Source organism: Nyctereutes procyonoides, unplaced genomic scaffold (genome assembly GCF_905146905.1).
Source record: "Nyctereutes procyonoides isolate TBG_1078 unplaced genomic scaffold, NYPRO_anot_genome, whole genome shotgun sequence".
In the NCBI taxonomy this organism is placed as follows: domain Eukaryota; kingdom Metazoa; phylum Chordata; class Mammalia; order Carnivora; family Canidae; genus Nyctereutes; species Nyctereutes procyonoides.
The window spans coordinates 31784237-31806848 of record NW_026575142.1 but is presented as its reverse complement, the minus strand read 5'-3'; the positions used below and the strand labels follow the sequence as shown (position 1 = coordinate 31806848).

At 42.9% G+C, this 22612-nt stretch overlaps 1 protein-coding gene across 4 annotated transcripts in view; it reads left to right on the top strand.

Moving 5' to 3' along the window:
- Nucleotides 1-22612, top strand: part of TRIO (trio Rho guanine nucleotide exchange factor) — a 360632-nt gene that overhangs the window by 155339 nt on the left and 182681 nt on the right. For all 4 annotated transcript variants that reach the window (XM_055308019.1, XM_055308020.1, XM_055308021.1 and 1 more), the window contains 2 exons: nucleotides 927-1058; nucleotides 11713-11943. In XM_055308019.1, the coding sequence (XP_055163994.1) occupies nucleotides 927-1058; nucleotides 11713-11943 (363 nt within the window). The remainder of the gene's footprint in view (nucleotides 1-926; nucleotides 1059-11712; nucleotides 11944-22612) is intronic.

The window sequence follows — 22612 nt, the reverse complement described above, 5'->3', positions numbered from 1 at the left end:
TTTCCTGTTTGGCAGGTCACCCAATTTTAAATAGTCACCCTTTGCATCCCCTGGTAAATGTAGAAAGATGCCAGGCAATTAGAGTAGAAGAAGTAAAGTCCAGGAAATGTGTCCATGCCTATTTGGCTTAATTGAATTAGTGTCTTTAATTGGGCCTTCTGCACTTGCGTTTGACACTTCTTTGTGATGAATGCTGATAGGATCTCCCTAGGAGGCCTGCCACTGATTTCTCTGCTATTGATGGATCCTGGGGCTGCGGGGGTGGCAGTGGAGAAAACTGAGGGGAGGTTGGATGGCAGTTCTCAGCCCAGACTACAGCTGAGACTCTTCCCTTTTTGTCTGCATGCAAAGTGAAAAAGACCTCTGAGTGAGTGTGCCACCTCCCTTGGCCTTCCCGGAGGCTCAGTGGGCACAGCTGAAGAGTTTGGGTGGCCTTCATTTGATCTTTTTGGAAAAATGGGCCTGCTGCTCTTCCTGTGTTCAGGTAAAGGATTTCAGACATTAGGGCTTCCATCAGCACGTCTGTGTTAGAGGAAAGCAGGAAGGCTGGAGCAGCCACCTGGCTGAGGCCTGGGCGCAGCACGCTTGCACCCAGCGGTTCGGAGGAGGGCTGCGGAGTGAACTGGGAGGCCCAAACCGGAATGCCAGATGGCTGCTGCACACAGACTGCTAGCCGTGAGCCTGTCACCAGGGGCTGTCATCCAGACTTCTGCAAGGACTTGAGCTCAGATGGAATCCAGCAGTGGCTCGCGTTAGTGTGAGGGCTCACGTAGTGCCGTCAGAGGTGGACACTCAGCCCCACTGCGTTCTTAGGCTCTCTCTCAACTACTGTAATTGCAAAACCACGTTAAAAAAATAATCTACTTCTCAGTACAAATTGCCATTGATAGAAATTATCCCCCCCCCCTTTTTTTTAATCTTCCAAGTATATGAGCAACGTGGATTCGTGGTGTAAAGCCTGTGGTGAGGTAGACCTTCCCTCGGAGCTGCAGGATCTGGAGGACGCCATTCACCACCACCAGGGAATATATGAGCACATCACTCTTGCTTATTCCGAGGTGAGTGGGCACTTCACTCTAGATGCAAAGAGAAAGTCGTAGACTTCCTGTTACACTGCAATTTTGTTGTGACTTTTAAAGTATGGTGTGCTAGGATGGGGGGTGGGGCTTGAGCGCATCTCCTGGCCCTCTGACCTCTGTGGATCTCCTCCAGAGTGCTTATGTTTTTTCATCTGCTAGAATAAGTGAAATTTCAACATTCTGATCTTGCAAGTACTTAGGAAATACATATTTTTGCATGCTATTCAGTCTAGCTGAACTCAATTTAATTTTCCTGAATGAAGCTTTCTAGAAAGGGGGGAAACTTGATACTGCCTCATGTTTTGGATCAAAAAGCATACGCTATTTTGTTTTTAAGATTTGTGTATTTATTTGAGAGAGAGCATGCAAGTGGGAGGGGCAGAAAAAGAGGAAAGAATCTCAAGCAGACTTCCCACTGAGTGTGGGGCCCATGTGCGGTTCAGTCTCACAACCCTGAGATCATGACCTGAGCTGAAACCAAGAGTCAGATGCTCAACTGACTGAGCCACTCAGGTGCACAAAAACACACACTGTTTGAAGCTACTGGCTGTTTTAGAAATCCAAGTATTGTATTTTCCTTATTACCTTAAGGTAATTATTATTATTTATTATATCTCTATCTTATTTATTGCCCCCTTTTTCTGGGCCACGTTTTTAAAATTTGATTTATTATTATTAGAGGGAGAGACAGACACACACGCTCATGTGCAGTAGGCTCCATCCCACCGCCCTGAGATCATGAATGACCTGAGCCTAAATCAAGTGTTGGATGCTTAATGGACTGAGCCACCCAAGTGCCCTTGGCACAGGCCTTTTTTGAGGACTTTATGTGATCACTTACTTAATGTTCACAACTCTGGGGCACATGTCTTTGTTGGTCGTGCTGTTAAAATGAGAGACCGAGGCTCCGAGATGAGATGACTTGTGCCAGGTCAGCCACTGGAGGAGATGGAGCAGAGACGTGAACCCAGGCAAGCTGGTTGCATGCTCTCAGCCACCATCCTGCTGCCCCTGGGTGCTCTCACGTGCTAGTGAGTGCAGAGAGCTTGAGCTGTGTCTCCCTCATCCGCGTCGTGGTCATCAGGCCAGTCTGCCTTTGTGATACTGGTTAAATTCCCAGAGGGGGGTGGGGGTGCATGCCTGTTTTCAGCAAGGTTTCCCCCACTCTCCTTTCATTGTTGGCGTCTACAGTTGTGTATGTGGTGATGAAAGATCATCAGAGACTGGAGTAAGTAATAGTACAAAACCCCTGGCAGAGGGCAGGGCACAGAGTGGATGCTCAGTATATCCACATCTTCCTTGATTGGAACTACAAAAACACTTGTCAGAGTCAAAGGGAAGAAATTGGTGGCTTGCTTTTCAGTCTGGCACTTCCTGCTTCACCAAGCAGCTACCACTCTCCTGTCCTTGGGCCCGGGCCTCCAGATCCTTTGGTGCCTTTGGGCGAATGGAACGGATATGTGGATGTGCGCAAGGCCTCGATATTTACTTCAGAATCTGGTCACACCTCCTGCCCTGAAGGTTGAAATCTACATGATTGTTCTCTGGACACCTTTTTATCCAACAAGATCCCCCTCCCCCTTTTTTTTCAGCACTGTTTTATTTTGTCCATGGAGTGTTACAAAAGTCCACTTTGTATTCTTAATTTTGCACCCAATATATTTTTAGCTAATTTGGTTATCTGGTTTATTTAGGACCTATATAAGTATTAGTGACAGTGTTTTTAATTTGTTTATTATTTAATTTTTAGAGGGGGTTGGGAGAGAGAAGGGAGAACAAAAATCTGAAGGAGGCTTCACACCCGGCGTTGAGCTGCATGTGGGGCTGATCTCACCTCCCTGAGGTCATGTTGCGAGCTGAAATCAAGGGTTGGATGCTCACCCGACCAAGCCAGCCAGGTGCCTAGTGATAGCCTTTTTAATAGTAAAAGTGAAAGTTGAACAGATCTGTAATTTTTTCATCACATTAGTTCATGAGGATTATTGTGAGTTCCAAAAAATATTAAGTCCTTTCTCCCTAGAGTACCATCTCTAGACATTGTCTGACTTTGACCTGTAATAAAGAAAGTGAGTGATATCGTCTACCGTGTAAGTAGGCCTTCACTCATCTGCTTACTAATGATTTTCTTGGGAGCTGCATTTTGGTTACCGGATAGGTTCCAGACCTCTTTGGGGTTGAATAGCTTGCTCACAAGGTGATCAGCCTTTGCTGACACAACTTTTGTCCAAGTCAGCCTGACCTGACCAGTGACATCCTCTGCTACAATGACCAGTTCAGTCTGCCTCTTGCCTTTGCACTTCTAGTCAAGTATAGAATCTGTAGAAATGGGGCATCTTGACATGGAAACTTAACCTGTGGTGCAGTTTCATTAAATTTTATATTGCTACTAAAGTCTTAAATAGTTTGATGGCAAGTAAACTGCTTTTCAGGCTAAGGGCTTAAACCACAATTTTTAGCCTAAAAACATGTTGTGACTGAGCTATAAACTTAAGGAAAACAGTAACCTAACAGTGAAATGAACAGGAAAGACTTTCAATAGAACAGAACAAACTTTTTTTCCTTTTTAATTAAAGTTTGAAATGGTTTCAGACTATAGAAGAGTATTAGAATAGTGCAGAGAGCTCCCACATTTCCCAGGTTTTCGCATTTTTCCACATTTGCTCTCCCCGTCCCCCGCTCCGTCCCTGCAGTTAGTGAACCAGCTGTGCTACAGCACAGCCATCCTGCCCCCAGACCCAGCCCTAATTCCCATGGATCTCACTATGCCTGGCCCGGGGTCCTGTCCAGCAGCATGCGTTACACTCAGGGGACACCTCTCTTCAGCTTCCTTCACAGTGGAACATTCTTTAGTCTTCATGACAGTGAGAGAGAATATAGCTCATTCTCTAGGATGACCCTCAGTCCCTGCCCAACCAATCCAATTTTCCTCCTGTGCTGTTAAAAACTGAGTGTCACAGCAGGGTCGCATGATGCTGACCCCTCCCGCCATTGGTGAAGTTGGTGTCTGCAAGGTTTCTCCAGTGAAAAGTCACCATTAAAAAAATTTGGTTTTGAGCATTTTGTGGGAGATGGTTCTTGCCCCAATCAGCTACCCTTGTGATGGCTGGCCTGTGGCCAGTAGTCCTGCTCTATTTATTACGTGGTTTGCTACTGTGAGGAAGAACTTTATTTTCTCTCTTTCCTATTTATTCATTATTTCAGTATGTATTTATGGTATATTCAACTCCAATACTCTATTTTGATGCTTAAACTGTCCATAGTTAGCCAGCAGAAGCCCCTTTTTGTGTGTGGTTTTCTTTTGTTTGTTTGTTTTTTATTTTTGTTTTAATGTCCTTATCATTATCTGAGCACTCCTTACTTTCTTGTGTAATGTTCCCAGGCACACTTTGTACTTTTCCTGCCTCATCCCTGGGATCAGCCATCTCACCGAGGAGTTCAGTTATTTCTGTGGTGTGGTATTTAGACACTAAGATGGGGGCACATAAGAGTGCTTGTTTGCTGCGGGGTGTCAGTGCTTCTAGGCCCTCAAGGCAGACAGTCAGGAAACCTTTGTAGGTGGCTGTGTACCTGTCCACCCACCCACCTACCCATGCACGCATCCACACCCACCTGAAACTGCTGCTGTGTCTGTTTTAAACATCCACATGTCCATACTGGTCCTTCCATTTCTAATCCAATTAGGGCTCTTTCCAGCTTTTCCCTTTCTGTATTTACAAATCCTTCTCAGATGACAAGAAGCCTGGCTCCTCTTATCCTCAGATCTATTAACTGTTTGTTCAGTGAGTGAATTTTCTCAATCTGCTGAGTCTCCTAGCCACTTTGGCTTCTCTGTGTGCTTCTTTCCCCCACTCCCGGATCCTTAGAAAGCCCGTCAGGGGACACCTGTGCTGGCGCCCCCACCCTCACTGCCTCAGACCCGAGGCACCGTTTCCTCTTTGCCAGGAGGGGCGGGGAAGGAAGATTGGAAGGGAAGGCCTGCTTTTGATTTCAAAGTGATTTTTCCTTTCCTGAATTAGTGGTTTTCTAACTTTGGTGTGCTGGTTAGAGCAGCTGCTCATGCTCTACCCTAGAGATCGAGAATCTCTATCCATTTTTAATGGACGTCCTTACTGATCTGATGACTCTGCTGCAGAGGCTTCACTGAGCACATACTGGGAGCTGGTCCTTACCCTGTTTGAAAGGGTTGTGATCTGCCTAGGAGGCACTCCTCCCAGGGCTGTGAACCACTGCTGGGGCACGGGGTCCATGAGGAATAGGGACATGTGAGAATGGGACTTGTTCATCCTTCCTCACTTTCCCTTCTTCTTCCCATACTTTTTTTCTTTAAACAGTGCCTGCAGTTTCTTGTCTCTGATGACACAAATTTGCTGTGGAAAATCTTCTAGCATTTTTTTTTTTCCAGGACACAAACACCTGCTTTTCAGTGTTTTAATTAGACCCATCCTGTGGTGTTTCTATTTGTGATATAGCAGCAGGAGCATACATGTGCCTTGTAAACACACACTTGCTGCAGCTTGCCACGTTTGGGGCTTATATTGTCTGTTGTAGTTGATCAGAGGAGAGTGAAGCAATAGACATGTCTGGGGTAAGCTATACTTTAAGAAACAGCATGTAGCATACTCATTTTTTACATTTTATTTTTAAGTAAGCAAACTCATCAACTACTTCTCCATAAACTAAATTCATACAGATGACTTTTATCTCAGCATGCCCATGTTGTTATGCAAACCTAAACACTGAATGAATTGTGCAGTGAGCATCCATGTACCTGCTGAAGTCTTCGCATGGGTAGCCATTCTTGGGGCAGGAGGAAGGGAGATGGCACGTTGGCTTTGACTGCTCTGATTTGCTGTGATATCAAGGTTTCATTTCTGTAATAGTTTCTCCATTAAGCAAATGTGCTGACATAATGCACACTTCAATGGGGCCTCATGGAAATTATCGGTTTGCTGCCTGTGAAGCCAATTGGCTTCCTTTTTTAAAGGACTATATATATGGGTGATGGCATGATTAGTGTTAACAGCATATGAGAAAAACAGCTGAATGAGTCACGTTGATCGTAAACTTATAAAATCCTGCATCTTTGGTATATGGGGAAGCTCTGAGACCTTGCTCTAGAGGAGCTTCTGTAAGGCTGTTGTTCCAAAGCCTCGTTAAGTATCGCAGCATTGCTGTTGATAGGCGGGGTGTGGAGTGGGTGTTTGGCACAGCATCTGAGGTGGAGCAGTCTCTTCCTGCCCTCAGGACTTGAAGCCTTGCAAGGGCTTAAAGTATAAAGCAGTACATGGGGGCCCCTGGCTGGCTCAGTTGGTAGAGCATGCAACTTTTGGTCTCAAGGTAATGAGTTCAAACCCCACATTGGGTGTAAAGCTTACTTTAAAAAATAGGTAGATAAAAATGGATTATTTTGAAATGTAAAAAAAAAAAGTATAAAGCAGTACAAAATGTCAAGTCCAACTGGAATCTGCAGAACATCCACGTTCTCTCATAGATCTGACTCAGTTCACCGGGCTGCTCCAGCAGCTTCCTGTTTTCATCTTATTTTGGTTCTTCCTTTCTGATGATCCTCTGTAGAGGTATCAGAGAGTCAAACGTGGTTAGATTGATCTGGTTTTGCGTAAGAAGCCTGATAGCTGAAAGCCCTAGAAACCTGCCTTTAGAGGACCATCCTAAGAACTTTGCCTGGGGAAAGAACCACCATCATCATCAGGGAGCCAAAAAATCTGAAGGCAAGAACGTTGCCTTTTCTCTCTCAGGTGCCTCCCTGATGCATGGGAAAATGCTTCTGCCAGTACAAGACTTTCAGGTCATTCGCCTCTGTTATTGGTAGGAGCTTCTTAGCGTAGCCATCTTACAAGTTTAACCTCTTGGTTCAGGGAGGAAGTGTACCTGTTTGGGCAAGGACCATTGACCAGAGTGACAGGACATGCGGACCCATTGTCACTCTTTCCTGCTTTATTAGAACTTTGACTTCAGAATCATTTCAGCAGGAGTTGGAAAGGATAGTGGTGGCTGTGAAGCCATTCCCAGGCTTAACCTGAAGGTGCGTGCTCAGCAGGCCGTGGCAAGCCCCAAGCCCTGCAAAAAAAATCAAAACAAATTGTGTTCGTTTGAGCTGATACTTTTCTTCACTATGTGCTAAGTGTCATCATTTCTGGTCATGCCTTTATATTATCTTCTCTACTTTGCTTGTTTGGGTTATATCTGGGAAATAACATTTCATAGCACTTTGAGATCTACACCACCACATTTGGACTTAATTGACATATTGTAGGTCACGTGTGGTCTTTGGGTTGTGATTTTTGCAGCCACAAGCAATAATCTCCAGCTACCGTTCCCTTTCCTTAGAGGAACCTTCTTTGTGTACATGAAGAAGATTCCTGATAGAATCAGGTTAGGTCTAACCTGATTTATGGGAAATGTAGAGTGCAAGTATCAGAAATAAGAATAGGGAAGTCTCAGGGCAGCCCTGGTGGCGCAGCGGTTTGGCGCCGCCTGCAGCCTGGGGTGTGATCCTGGAGACCCGGGATCGAGTCCCACATCGGGCTCCCTGCATGGAGCCTGCTTCTCCCTCTGCCTGTGTCTCTGCCTCTCTCTCTGTGTCTATGAATAAATAAATAAAACCTTAAAAAATAAAGTAAAAAACCTTAAAAAAAAAGAATAGGGAAGTCTCTGTGAGCTGTGGTAGAACACAGGAATCCAGATCTTACCAGTCTTATAAATCTTATGTCCGGTTTGATTAAAAGTAAATATTCAGGGAATCCGGTGGTGGCTCAGTTGGTTAAGCATCTGCCTTTGGCTCAGATCACGATTTCTCAAGATTATGGGATCAAGCCCCATGTCAGTTTCCTTGCTCAGCAGAGAGTGTGCTTGTGCGTCTCCCTCTGCCCCACCCCTCACTCATGCTTGCTCTTTCTCTCTCTCGAATAAATAAATAAAATAATAAAAAAATAAAAGTAAATATTCAAGAACCAGATTGTTATTCTAGATTTTTAACAGTTAAGAATTTTCAGGGGATCCCTGGGTGGCTTAGTGGTTTAGCGCTGCCTTCAGCCCAGGGAGTGATCCTGAAGTCCCGGGATTGAGTCCCATGTCGGACTCCTGCATGGGGCCTGCTTCTCCCTCTGCCTGTGTCTCTGCCTTTCTCTCTCTCTCTCTGTGTGTCTCTCATGAATAAATAAATAAAATCTTAAAAAAAAAAGAATTTTAATTTTTCCTGATTTAGTTATTAGAACATATTATTAGTTAATACATTTATAGAACATTAGTCTTTGTAAAATGTAATTTGCTCTGTGAAGACCCTGAGCACTGTATTCCAAGAAAAACAAAGAGCAGAACCTAAAAAAAATAGCCAGTTTGCTTTTTTCAAAAATTACAGAAGTCCTGCTTTTTGATAATAAAGGTTGATTTTCTTTTTTGCAACTATTGTCCCTTTGTGGGACAGGATTTGACTGCCTGAGAGCTAAAAAAAAAAAATTCTTTTTAGACAAAACACATAACTTCAATAAATTAATTCACCTGGTTCTGTGGTTAAGAAACTACATCTCATACTGTAAACATAGGCTATTTGTTTCAGTAAACTATATAGTAATATTTGGGCAGCTCTATACTTTTAAGTGTCTTTCATTATTTCTCTTATGGTTATTCTATACCATTTAAAAATTTTTATTTCTATGCAATAGAATGGTAGCCTTCATAAATTTGTAGAATATATTTTTTTTCTACTTAATACTCTACTTATGAAGACAGTCATTTTGCTGAAAGTCACTGAAATAGAAATGATATTCTTTATGTGCTTGAATATCTCGTCTTTTAAATTGACAAATCTACAAAAGCTACACTGAGGGGCACCTGGGTGGCTCAATTGGTTAAGCGTCTGCCCAGGTCATGATCCCGAGATCCTGGGATGGAGCCCTGTGTGGGGCTCCCAGCTCAGCAGGGAGTCTTCTTCTCCCTCCTTGCCTCTGCCCACCCCAGTGTTCTGTCTTGCATGCACTTGCTCTTTCTCTTCTCAAATAAACAAAATCTTATTAAAAATTTAAAATAAAAGCTGCACTGAAATAGAATTGTTTCCAAAACGAGAATGTGCTGTCTGGTCTCCGTGGCTGTAAGAGATGTTCTCTTGCCTGGAATCTTCCCCACCACTTCTGTTGCCACAGTGTCTTCCACTGACAAAATTTGCTTTCTGTCAGTGTAGAAGTCCCAAGGCTGGCAGTGCAGGGCTGGTGCAGTAGCTCTGTTAGTAAGAGATCTCTGGATCCTTTTGTCTTTTGCCTCTTTCAGGAGGTAGGCTGCCATCCTTAAGGCTGCCTCAAGGTTAGTATTAGTTGCCAAAGCTCCAGCCATCTCCACCAAGTTCTTGGCAGCAGGGAAGAGAAAGAAGCAAGGGGGCAGGAGATGACCATATTCTACTTCCTAAACGTCTTTCCTGGAAGCCCCCTCAACATTTTTTTACTTCTGTACATTGGCCACTCCTTTTGGAAGTGAGGTTGGAAAATGCAGTTTTATAACCAGGGAATTGCCACCGCTGGCTGTTGGGGTTTGGCTGTCAAAGAGGGGCCAGTGGACACCGAGGAGGTAACTATCAGTTTCTGCCATACTCTGATCTCTAGCCTTCTAACACATATTCACTATATCACATGCTCTCTACATTTCTTGACTTCTGTTTATTATAAGGAGTAAAACAGAGAAGATATTTATAAGAATTCTTGCTAAGATCTGTAGAATGTGGAATGTGTGGCTTGGGGCACTGATTTTCAGTCAGGAAGCTGCACCCCCAGTAATTAAGAAAACATTTTCTGTGATGCGTACTAGAATAAAATGTATGAATGATCTATCTTCACAGAAATTTATATGTGTACATGTATGTAAATCATATACTACTATATAGGTTAGAGACGAAGGTGATTTATAATAATATATGTTCCTATAAATGCCTAAGTACGTGCAAATAGATGAAAAAAAATAGATATTCAGATTTTTATCTGTGTTGGCCATAGGTAAAAAAAGTATTGCAAATACAGCAAATGCAGACTAGACATGTGTTCTATTGGGATACCAATACAGAGAATGTTAGTATTGTGCTGTTGCTTTGAAATGCTAAGCAGCTCTTATAAAATTCCAAAGGAAACCAGGCACTGCTTTGCCTTGATTAACATGGTACATTCATTCCTGGAAAAATTGGTGTATGTTAGAGTAGGCATAAAAATAAATAAATAAAAATAAAAAAAAAAAGAAGAAGAAGAACCTTCATCTGTATGTTAGAGCCTAGCTCAGATGATTGAGCAGGATAGGTGGTCATTTTGAGGTCTCTCCTGCCTTTCTGGATCCTCCTCAATGAGTTCCTGCCCAAATCCATTACAGAGCCTCCCTCTCCAAAGTCATTGTGTTGAAAATGCCACCTGAGATTCAGTGGCTCCTGGGGGTGACTCCCTGCTTTACAAGACTTAGGTTCTCACCATTTTTGTTTTTACATCTTCCTGATGCTAAGTGGGTTAGTTGGCTCTTTGTCACCTGCTGTCCTTGGTGGTTTCTGCTCAAGTTTTGCTAATTTGACGTGTTGGATCAGTTTTAATCAAATATGTTCCATTCTAGCACAACTTTAAAGTTGTGAGAGCATGGAAGGAAATTCCACAGGCTTCTGCCTGCAGGGGCTTTCTGCATGGGTCTGTCCCATTCACCTCTCTCTCTCTCTCTCTCTCTTTCTCTCTCTCCTGTGGGTTTGCCTTGTTCTGTTCTCAAGACTCTCAGTTGCTCCTCCTTTCAGTAGAATACCTGTGAGGCTTTCAGATTCAGAAGTATCTGAGCACAGAGATCATGGCGCTGAGGACTTATTCCGAAGACTCGCTACCTTTATTGTCTGATGTGGTAGTATTTTTTCCTACTGCATCTGGCAGAGTCATTTATAAATCTTAAGATTCACTTACATTTGAAAAATACATAATGGTTTTCTTTCCATATTCCACTCTTACCTTTGCTTACTTATTTAGCTGGTCTGAATGCTTTCATTTCATTATAATTTGATAGTTAGCTGCCATAGTATAGAAATAATATTGAAGTCTCTTAAAAAATGATGGCACTTTAATTAAAATTTCTTTAAGTTCATTAATCAAGTAAAACAGCACTTTAAAATTTTTTATTATTGGAAGTAGAAATGCTCTCCAGCTACATCAGAAAGTTTAAGGACATATTCTTTGCCAAGGGCTACATATTGATTTAACTGAGGTTTCAAGATTCAACGTTAAAATTTTGTTCCACTGTGATTATTCTAACATAATGTCTCAAGAGAAAATTATTACATTTAAATTTTAATTTGCAGATGCCCCAGCAATGCAGTTATATCAACTGACATATGCCACTTACGGCAAAATACTGTCTTTATGCATTAGGAACGGCCTCTACTATAATGTGTGAAAATGAACATCCTTTCATTTTAACTCCTGTGTTTTACCACGTTTGGTCCTGTGGCTTTGTTTTAAATTTTATTTTGTTCTTGATAAAACATTGAGTAAAACTACAGTTCCTATGTGGCGTAAGTGTGTGTGTGTCACACATGCACCCGGGCATGGAGCTGGGATCGCAGCCTGGGCAAAGCTGCGGACCCTGGGTAACCGACCCTCTGTCTTATCGGAAGGTGAGCCAGGATGGGAAGTCACTCCTCGATAAGCTCCAGCGGCCTTTGACTCCTGGCAGCTCCGACTCCCTCACGGCCTCTGCCAACTACTCCAAGGCTGTGCACCACGTCCTTGATGTCATCCATGAGGTGCTGCACCACCAGCGACAGCTTGAGAACATCTGGCAGCACCGCAAGGTCCGGCTCCACCAGCGGCTGCAGCTGTGTGTGTTCCAGCAAGACGTTCAGCAGGTCGGTGTTGGGGCCCCGCTTTCCTGCGGGGGATGGGCTTGGGGGTGTTGGTGCTCACAGGTCGAGTAGCTGAGGAGGCCAGGGGAGATGGAAGGACACCACACACGCAGCTGCTTTGCTTTTCGTGAGTGACTGCGGTGTTGAGAATGTGCACTCAGGCACCGTCGGCCCAGCTCACGTCCGCAGAGCTGGTGAGGCGGTGCAGGGAGGGCCTCAGCTGGAGGCTCTGACGTGTGTTCTTGAAACAGGTCGTTCCCAGTTACCTATACCCATGAGACTGATGCGGGAGGTGCTTCTACGCCTTGTCTACAATTTAGCATTTGCATGTCCTCTGCTGACTGAAGCAGTCAGCCAGCCATGAGTAGAGAGTACCGTCCCTGGTGCTTAGCAATTATTAGTCTAGTTAACAAAAGTGCAGTTTTATGACTGTTAATTTCTAAGCAGTTTTCATCTTTTTTTGTTATTGTTGTTAGAAATAAGAGTAAGCCTAGTTTCCATGCTGTTTATGCCCCTATTATGGAGTAAAAAAGATCAGCCTGCTGCCAGGGTTTGGAGGACTGAGGCTGAGGTAGCATATAAAACATGATATAGCTTTAGTGATAGACAAGATAATAGTTGTGTCCTTGCCCCAAAGTGGAGGGAAACAAGGGTGTGGACGAGGTGTGGACACTGGGGCTGAGGGGATTCTGGGGTCTGTATGCAAGAAGTCTGTGGCATCCAAAGGAGTTGGCGTGCTGTCACAGCGTAGGTCTGGAAGAAAACCTCTGCCCTTCCCTGAGCACCTGAGAGCCCCAGAGTGTTGCTCAGACATGTACAGGTTCAGATTTCACTACCCCCAAGTGTCAACCAAAGGCCAATGGGCTTTCCTGCTCAGGGGGCTGAGATAGTAGAAAGCTGTGCTGTGTTCTGATGAACACATAGATTCTCTACTTTATTGACGATCATTCTTCACATGAGTCTAGTGAGTTCAGAATACTTTAAATTGCTCTATAATTTTTAATTTTCACATAAAATACTTTGGTTCTACTTACAGGTTTTGAGTTCTCTAAAGATTGCATAGACCAGTTGCCTCAGAAATGATCATTTTGATATTATTCATGCCTCTTTGCAATGCTATTTTAATCAAAGAGGATAATTGCCAGGGAAAGAACATAGAGCAGGGAGTGAACAGGGCAGGAGTCAATATCAGGGAGTTATTTGTGAGAAATGAGGTGCTATAGTTGAAAGCATGAATATTAGCTTCTCCTAATTGTCTAAAAACTTTCACAAACCATAAAATCTTAAGTTTCAATGTAATTATTAAAGAATTTTCCCACTCACCTCTCTGTCCTTTGGATCAAGTATTCATCACACATTCATGGACTTGTGTCTAAAGCAGCAGCAAAGCCTCTTCTTACACCATCACCCCAGCTCTGATGGCTCCATGGGGCACCAGGCACGTGAGAATAATCCACCAGACAGTTTATGGCAGGGGGAGGCACCTTTTAGGATAGGTGGAGGAGTCTAGCCATCTAATTTGGCACCAAGTACTTAATGCCCTTGAGTTTGAAAACAATAAACATTAGATTTTGTATGTAGAAAGGTAATTATGATAATTATGACCCCAGTTCTTTAAGCTATATTTTTTTTCCCCCTCAAGCATCAGTAGGTTGGGTTGGATGTGAGCAGGAGAAAGTGTCTTGCAATACACATAATGCATATATGGTCCTATTAGCATTCCATAGAAAATAGATAATTGCTCTTTATGGGAAACGTTCTTTTGATTAAATGATCTGGAATGGTCTGGCTTGTTATGCAAACAGGAAATTGCTGTGTAGACTTGACTTGTAGAGCAAGAAGCGAAGTTGTTAAGATTAAGCAAAGCAAGCACTTTACCTCGAAGGAGTCCGTCGGATGTCAGAACCAAAAACATGCTTCTGAAACTCAAGCAATTATAACACGTGGAAATTTTTGCTGTATTGAGTATAGACAAGGAGAGGTAAACTGAAAATAAATGGGAAAAAAATAGTAGTCCTTTAGAAAACATTGTTAGCAGATGGTAAATTTGTAAGATGAACACAAAATCCACAAAAATATAAGTCAACTAGATACCACAAGTGGTTAAGTGGTTTTTGCTTGATTGTTTTGAGTGATGAGAAAGCGTCTGTAAATACTGCTGGAAAAAAAGAAAAGCAACCACCTGCACAATAGGTGTGGAATGATGACATTTTTTATGGAAACAACTCTGCAAAAAAGTACATACTTGTCTGTGGAAAAATCTTTGAAAGAATAGAAGCCAGAGTATCAGCAGCATGTTCTCAAGGAAGGGCAGGGGACAGTGGGAGGGTGGCATGAGGAGTTTGATCTTTGAAACATGAATGATTTCAGTTTAGTGTTTGATTTTTTTTTTTTTTAAACAAGCAAAGGGAATTTTGTAGTTTCTATACCGAGGGTGTTTCAGATACCCAGCTGCCAAGGTGGAGAGGCAGGTGCTACCATTGCATGGCCCCTTACCTCTTGTCCAAATCCAAGGCTGGAGGGGTGTGGTGAAATGACTTACTCAGATGTGTGTGCTACCTGCTAGCGAGCAGAGACCTTTGTCATTGTTAGCTGAAAAATAAAATAATACCACATTTCTTGATGATCTAGTAATAGACATACTCCCATTACCTTATGTTCACTGTTAGAGCAACCCTCAGTGGATGTTTGGTTGTGTTACTGCTGAGCAGTAGTCTTCAGCTTAGAGCAAGCTTAAGTTTGCTCTAACAACATCACTTCTGCTGCACTTGTTCAGGTGGAGTGATACTTGTGGAAGTAGCCCGTAGTGCTTTGATCTCAAACTCCATTTCCTACTCACTGGTTCAGTCTGCCTGCCTCTCAAATTGGTGCCATTTAGTTAACTCCAACACGTCGGCCAAGGTGGAAGGACCCCAGAACACTGCTTTCCTGAAGTAGGCTGTCCTCCCCAAAGAAGCATAGGAGTCCTCAAGGGCTGGAGGCCCCTGGGCTCCAGCTTCCTGTCCTGCCAGCTCACATATCCTGCAGTCTTGTATTCCATCTGCTTTGGGGGAAGAGATTCATCCATTTCCCACCCTTCTAACTCCCACTGTTGGCTTTCAGCTCCTTCTGAGCCTGATTACTAAGATAACCCTCACCGTCCAGTCTCTCCCTATGTTCACAAAAGGTTAATAAAGCTGGCTCTAACCTATCAGGAAGATGAGCACCAGCCTCCATCGGCCCCGTTTCCCGATCCCTAACCAAACACTTACCCTCCAGTACTCCCTAATCCCAACGGAGAAGCTCCCAGAAAAGATGGCAATCCTCTAACCATTCTTATCACCAGCCACAACCAAAACTGCGAGCATGGTAATGTAAACAGAAGAGAATGCTAAATAGCTAGAGCTCTATAAGGATTCTGGTGATTGGGACAAGAAAAACCAACCCTCCTAACTGAAATTAATGAGCAAAGGACAATCAGGTTCAGAAACCTTCATTTAAATGCTAGGTCTACTGTAAGTGATGCCAACTAAGAACTCCTGAGTCAAGCATTACGATGAGATGGCTTTTGTAGCATAAGGACAGCAGCCTAGGACCCAAGGCAAACCTATAAAATAGCTTTTCTATGCACCTGACACCTCTTCCTTTGCCTTCTGGTAGATCCTGACTTCAGAACCCTGCTGCATTTCAGACTCTCATTTTACATTCAAGTGGCAAACATCTTTACTAGAGACCTTACCACATCTGCAAAATCCCCAAGCACTGAAATGATCCCTTCCTTCCTCAGCCACTCCTAATTCTCCAACATCAAACAAAGCTTCTGTCCCTTTGAGCAGATCTCCCAGTTAGATCACTTGTTTCCAATGAGGCCAACTTGCCTCAACTCCAGCATAAATGAAGATACATGTAACCCAAAAGAATCTTTAATAAGCAAAATTGGGTCATTTCTTTTTTCTTTTCTTTTTTTTAAGATTTCATTTATTTATTCATGAGAGACACTGAGAGAGAGGCAGAGACATAAGCAGAGGGAGAAGCAGCTCTCCACAGGGAGCCCAATACGGGACATGATCCTGGGACTCCAGGATCATGCTCTGAGCCAAAGGCAGATGCTCAACCACTGAGCCACCCAGGTGCCAAATTGGGTCATTCCTTAAATTTCTTCATCTACTCGTCCGTTCACTCATTCAACAAATACTGAACTGAGTCCCAGATACTTGGGAAACACCAGTGACTAAAATACAGATTGCTGCCCTATGGTCCTCACACTTCTGCTCTCCAAGACTCCCCCTTGACATGCACAGGCATCCACAGTAGGACTTTCCTGGTCTCCTCAACTGGAGTCTCACTCCCTCCAATTCACTCAGCACTGCCACCAGGGCACGCTTCCTAACACATGTAGGATCACGCCATCCACCCCTCACTGCCTCACTGCCCATTAAGTCAAAATGCACACCACACAGGCAGTGCATGGCATGAACACTGTAGTGAGGTGGGGGAAAGCATGAGCTCAACAGCTTGGATGTGAAGGTAAGAGAGCAAAGAAACATTCATGTTAGAAAGCTCACAAGGCAGTGAACTGAGCCAGGTGCCACACATGTGTTCCTCACTTAAGCCTCACAGCCACTCACAGGTCGCTCCAGGCCCTGGCACCAATTTACAGCACTCAGTCAAGGTCCATCGTGTCTCTTCAGTGGCATCCCATAGCTTACATAGAACCAAGTCGCAAGCTTTCATCACGAGGTCACCTCTCCACCACCTGCCCTTCTGTGTCTCGAGCTCATCACTGCAGTTCCTGTGGCCCAATCCTTTATCTACCAACTTTCTACCCATCCTTCAAAATCAGCTCAAGCCCTACCACTCCCGTGAAGATGTCCATGGCACCCCGGCAATTGTTATTTGTGCCTCTATTACAGGACTCTTCATTTTCCCTGTATACCAGACCCTTGATATTTGAGATTGATACAAAGCTTTATGTAACCCCTGCATTTGCACAAATCATTAGAGCACAGATAGTATAATCACCCTTAAAAACGCATGTGCAAGGTAGGCAGATGACAAGGATGAGAGTGGCTGGTTATACTTACTCCCTCAGTCCAGCTAACACCTTCATAGACATGACTCACATTCATGCCCTGGCAAAATTATACCTGACAATAACCCAAAGATACTAAACACTAAATCTGAGCATATTATACCATTTATTAGACTATCAAATAATCTGCTTTTACAAGATTACAGTTCCTCGAGGAAAGGAGATGTATATAACACAGTTACCTTGGTATCTCTGAGGGCCACACAGATAAGAGGTTTTGAAAAAAAGAATGAAATGTGAATGAGAAGAATCTAAAGGAAACTGGATTTGTTTGCTGATGTTGCTTAATTGCTCATTCTTTGTTATATTCGTTAAACTAATGATGCTTAATCACTCATCTTTATTATATTCGTTAAAATACCATTGATTTGATAAGAAAGCTCTGATCTAAATGATTGTTTCAAGAGCACCTATTTAAAAATGGCACTGGGAAAAAAATGAAAAAGACAGCCCTGGAAACACAGTATGTCTGTTTCTAGATTGGCATCTCCTGTGATTTAAATGAAAACCAACAGTGGTCAAACAAGGAAGTAACTCAGTGAAACTGGATTCATTTTGGTTTTATAGGGAATGTAGAATGGGCAGGGAGGAAATTAATTTTTGCCACTGGAAAAATCTGATTTTATATTAAAAAAAACCTAGTTAGAATATTTTAGCATTACCTTGGTTTTTCCTCGCTTGGTGTGTTTGTGTTTTATCAACTGAAAAAATGTAACTTAGAAGGAGTTCCCATTATTATGACAAAAAACATTTATTCACTGACTATGTGTCTTTAAAATGGTACCTGGAATTCACAGGTATTTGGATACTTTTCCCAGATACTCTTTGAATCTGGAGTTCCCAGTAAAACCAGACTGGCTTTGTGTGTTCTCAGTTGTTTAAGTCTGAGATCTTATCTAGTTTGTACAAATAGCCAACCTAGAGCTGGGACTCTAATTTTAGAAATATTTTTACAGCATGCATATAATATCTACAAGCCATGATGTAATGTAATGATGAGCTAGAGTGTGAGTTTAGGGCTGGGAAGACCTGCACATGAATCTCTTTTCTTGATCTTCTTTCTTGGGCAAATCACTTCTCTTCCCGGAGCCTCCATTCCTTGTCAAATAGGGACAGTAATCAGAGTTCACTTTCTCTTTTGTAGCCCTTGGGGATGGGTGTGTTGAGGGGTTAAGGGTTTTTCAAACTTTAGGAAGATGACAGAGTGCATATGCTGTGTGATACAGGACACTCTAGTGGGGCCTGGGCCATCGGCCACACTCTAAAGGAAAACATAGAGCTTTCTGCAGCCAAATGCACAAGGACTCTACTCTATACTAAGGGAGTCAGATCTTCTTGCCAATGAATTTTGGGGACCAAGTTTTGAAAAAAATATTTAGAATTTCAGAGCTGTTTCAGCTTTCTTGTGGATAAGAGATTATGGACCTGTGTGTGTTGCCGTCCCAAGCATAGCATGGATTAATCTTTCAATAGATGATGCTACCTGCAGTGACATGATACGTGATGATGTTAGAAGGCTATTCCAGGCAGTTTTGAAGGAAAAATGTCTTCACATAGGACTTCAAATAGTCTATTGTTGAGACCCAGGTTTGTGAGAATTCATTTCCTCTGATGGAGGTGTACTATTTATTCACAAATTCTTAAAGAAGCCATTACTAGAAACAGTGAGTGTTAGATTGTAGGGGTTTGTCACTGATTACACAGGTCATGCAAGATGGCCAGAGCTCTCTCACGTGAGTTGGGGGAGACAGCACCAGCTGGTTTCCATGGCCTTTAACTGAGAGTTGAGAGTTTGTAGTGTTTACTGTTCGTTGTAACATAGTCACTTCATCAGAGATTGTTTGCCCAGGAGCCCCCAGCTGTTTGCAAACAATAACAGCTCTTTCCTTCCAGGCCTCATTGTGTCACCTGCATGGCACCTGAGCCAGCTCAAGAGGCAGGTAGACCAGAGGTTAAAAGAATGTACTCTCTGACCAGACTTTCTAGGTCTTTGTCCTCAGTATGGCTCTTCCACATGGAAGTTGAGGGGCCTTGGTCCTGTGTGTTCATCTGTGAAGTGGGAATATGCTGTGCCTCCCCTATCCCAGCTCATTGTGAGGATGGATGGCTCAGGGAACACATAGCCCAGGTTAGTACTTGGTGCAACAGCAGGTTCTCAGACAACAGTAGGATTATTAGGTAAGAAATGAGCATAATCATACTTGGCATCCTCATGATCTATTTTGTAATTGCAAATAGGGAGTTAAGCTAAACAATATGTGAGGTTTCCTGCACATCTGACATTTTGACTTAGATGCTGAGATGGTATCTGTGCTGTGCCACCAACAGGTGGTTTGCTTTGGAGTGACTTGTTCTTGGGGCTGTTGCTGTGTCTGGACATTAGGGGGCACTAATTTACAGAGGAAGGAGCTCTCACATCCTCTGCACAGAGAGAGAGGTGGCATTGGGCCCCCACCGCTTGGCTCTTCTGCCCAGGAACCAGGTGGCCTTTTGTCTTTTACCCCCAGTTGGCAGCAGAGCAGCAAATCCTGTGCTAGCCTTGTTTCTGGGGTTGGGGGGTCACAAGACAAATGACAGCTGCTGGCTACAGCTGAGGTTGGGGAAGCCACTGGCTGGGTTAGGTTGATGAAGCCTCTCATTTGCAAGCATTTTTATGTTTTAAATGGAAAAGATTCTCGGGGCGCGTCCCGCAGCTTGCGAGCGAGGTGCAGGGTCTGCGCCCCACCCCCCCCACCCCAACAAGCTGTCTTTGAAATACTCTTTGGACACCTACATTGATTCAGGATTCCTTGGCAATCTGGGAAGTGTTCACAGACTTGTAAAAGAAGCAAAAGCCTCATGGGGAATTTGGTTTTGAATATGAGTTGGATTTCATAATTGTCTACCACTGTTTTTTTTTTTTTAAAGCGCTTGGAGTTTGTACATTTTCTTTGATTTGAATTTGAATTAAAAAATGTACATTTTTAAAGCACTTTGGAGTTTGTACATTTTCTTTGAATTAATTTCACGGTTGCTAGAAATTTATTCTCACTTGGTATTTACAATTCTGTCCAAAGGAACCACTAATAAAAGAAAAATTGTAAGTCTGAGTTGTTGGCTCATAATAGCTTTAATTTCCAACGTATGCTTTTTTTTTTTTAAAGATTTATTTATTTATTCATTCAGAGAGAGAGAGAGAGAGAGAGAGAGAGAGAGAGAGGCAGGCAGAGACACAGGCAGAGGGAGAAGCAGGCCCCATGCAGGGAGCCGGATGCGGGACTCCATCCTGGGTCTCTAGAATCACGCCCTGGGCTGCAGGCGGCGCTAAACCGCTGCGCCACTGGGGCTGCCCTCAACGTATGCTTCTTGACTTTTTCTTAGGCTTAAAAACCAAATTTTTATTATTTTAAAAATAGTGTATTTTGTTTCCTCAGCCCTTTCTACCAAATAATGTTTGTTCACCTTTTACTTTTTGAAATTGTGTCCTTATTTCAAGTCTGTTTTGAATTAACAGTGATTACTAGGTTTGCTGCTTACCAATTTTTCCTTTAACAGTAAAGTTGAGGAAATACAGAATACATTATAGTTAAAAAGAAAAGCCACTTAGCTATTCATAGAGATCTGATAGGCAGGTAGACTGTAGCATAGAGTCTTTTCAAGTTCTTTTCAAGTGTAAAATGGTTGATCCTTGTCTCCTGTGTGGTATTGGCCTCACGCCCAGAGGCACATTCCATTTAACTGTATCCATCTTTTGAGGTTGCAACTTCTTGAAGTTGTCAGTGGACATTTCTTAGGAGTGGAACAGGATCTGTGTTTTATAATATGAATTAAGAGACTCATGTAAACAACTCAGCAGCTTTATGTGTGCCTTGACGTCTGGCATGAATGTAGCACTATTTACTAATGGTAGTGAAAACACATTTCCCACCCCATCTCAAGAAAGGGAATAATATACTAAGCACATTAATTAAAAAGTAATGAATGGGGCACCTGGCTGGCTCAGTCAGAGGAACGTGTGATTCTTGATCCTGGGGTCATGAGTTTGAGCTCCACGTTGGGTGTAGAGAGTACTTAAGAATATTAAACTGAAAAGCAATGGATAATTATAGCTTGTGCCACCAAAGAGCTCAAAATTAGATGGAAGTCTGGCACAGGCTATGATTTATGGATGGGGACGGTACACACATTGTATATCCATCATGCTGGTATTAACGGGTTTAGCATAGATCTCATAACCATCACAATCACTGAGCACCTAGGAAGGTGCAGTCCAGGAGGGATGAAGAACTCGTCCAGGAATACGCAGCTAGACCCTGGGTTTATAGCAGGAGCTAGGGATGGAGGGTGGACACGAGAGCCTTCAGGAGGACTGGGAGTGAAATGACTCATGGATTGGTGGTGGTGTTGGCAAAGGAGGTTCAGAAATAAGTTATAGTAATAAGGTGGATGTGTGACTCTGGTTGAGCACCTGCTGCAAGGCTTAATCTCTGTGCCCCTTCCCCTCCCGAACTTCTGCTAATTCTGCAGGGTCTGTAAGAGGACCACCAGCAATTTATTCAGGTTTGCAAGCTATTTTATTTACATGTACTACTAAACCCTCTGCAGAAAGGGTCCTCGGTCAGACCTTTAGCTTCTGAAGGTCACTGGTTTGGAGCAATGGATGACAAGTCTAGCAGTCCCTGGACAACTGGCTCTTAACAGCTGCCTCTTTTTCTTCTTCTTCTTCTTTTCTTTTTTTTTTCTTCTTCTTCTCTTTTTTCTTTTTTTCTTCTTTCTTCTTTCTCCTTTTTCTTTTTCTTTCTTTTTGTTTTTCTGTTTTTCTTTTCTTTTTTCTTTCTCTCTCTCATTTTCTCTTCTCTTTCTCTTTCTCTTTCTCTTTCTCTTTCTCTTTCTCTTCTCTTTCTCTTTCTCTTTCTCTTTCTCTTTCTTTTTCTCTTTCTCTTTCACCACAGCAGATCTGTCTCTAGTGCAGGTAACAATGGGCAAGGGATCCTTTTCATAGCAATGAATCCCAAGTTAAGGCCCCTTTAATTTTGCCTCACTGCTGTGAGGAGTCTGCTTCCAGGTTTTCCTCTAGAACCTTGTCCTGCCTGGCTGTCTTGCTCTAGTGCCCTAGTTGGTTCTTCCCTCCGAGATTGTTTCAATCCATATGCACGGTTACCATAGTTACTAAATGCTAAACATGAGAGGTGGCCTTCAGCAGTACATTAACAAATGTATTCAAATATTTAAATACTTTGTACCTAAAGTTTTAGTTTTTAGAGAAAGATATCACTGACTTTTTTGCTGGTTATCTTTTCCCCATCAGAAAGAGGCAAAGTGTACATTTGATGATCGTGTAAACATTTTGCTGGATGTTTTCGGTTTTTGGTGTTTTCTCAAGTATGAGAGCCAGTGAACTATTTGGTATCAACTCTGAACTTAGAAACAATAGACCACACTGACTAGCTTTTACTCCCTTTTTTTATGTGGTGGATGTCAACTTATGAGAACTTTTAAGTAATTAAATTCATAGAATGTTTAGCTTTCACAACAGCATCATAGTTTGCAGAATAAATTATCCTCAAAGACCAGGACAGAGGCATTTAAATGTTTTGTTTTCTTAGGTTTTATTTATGTTTT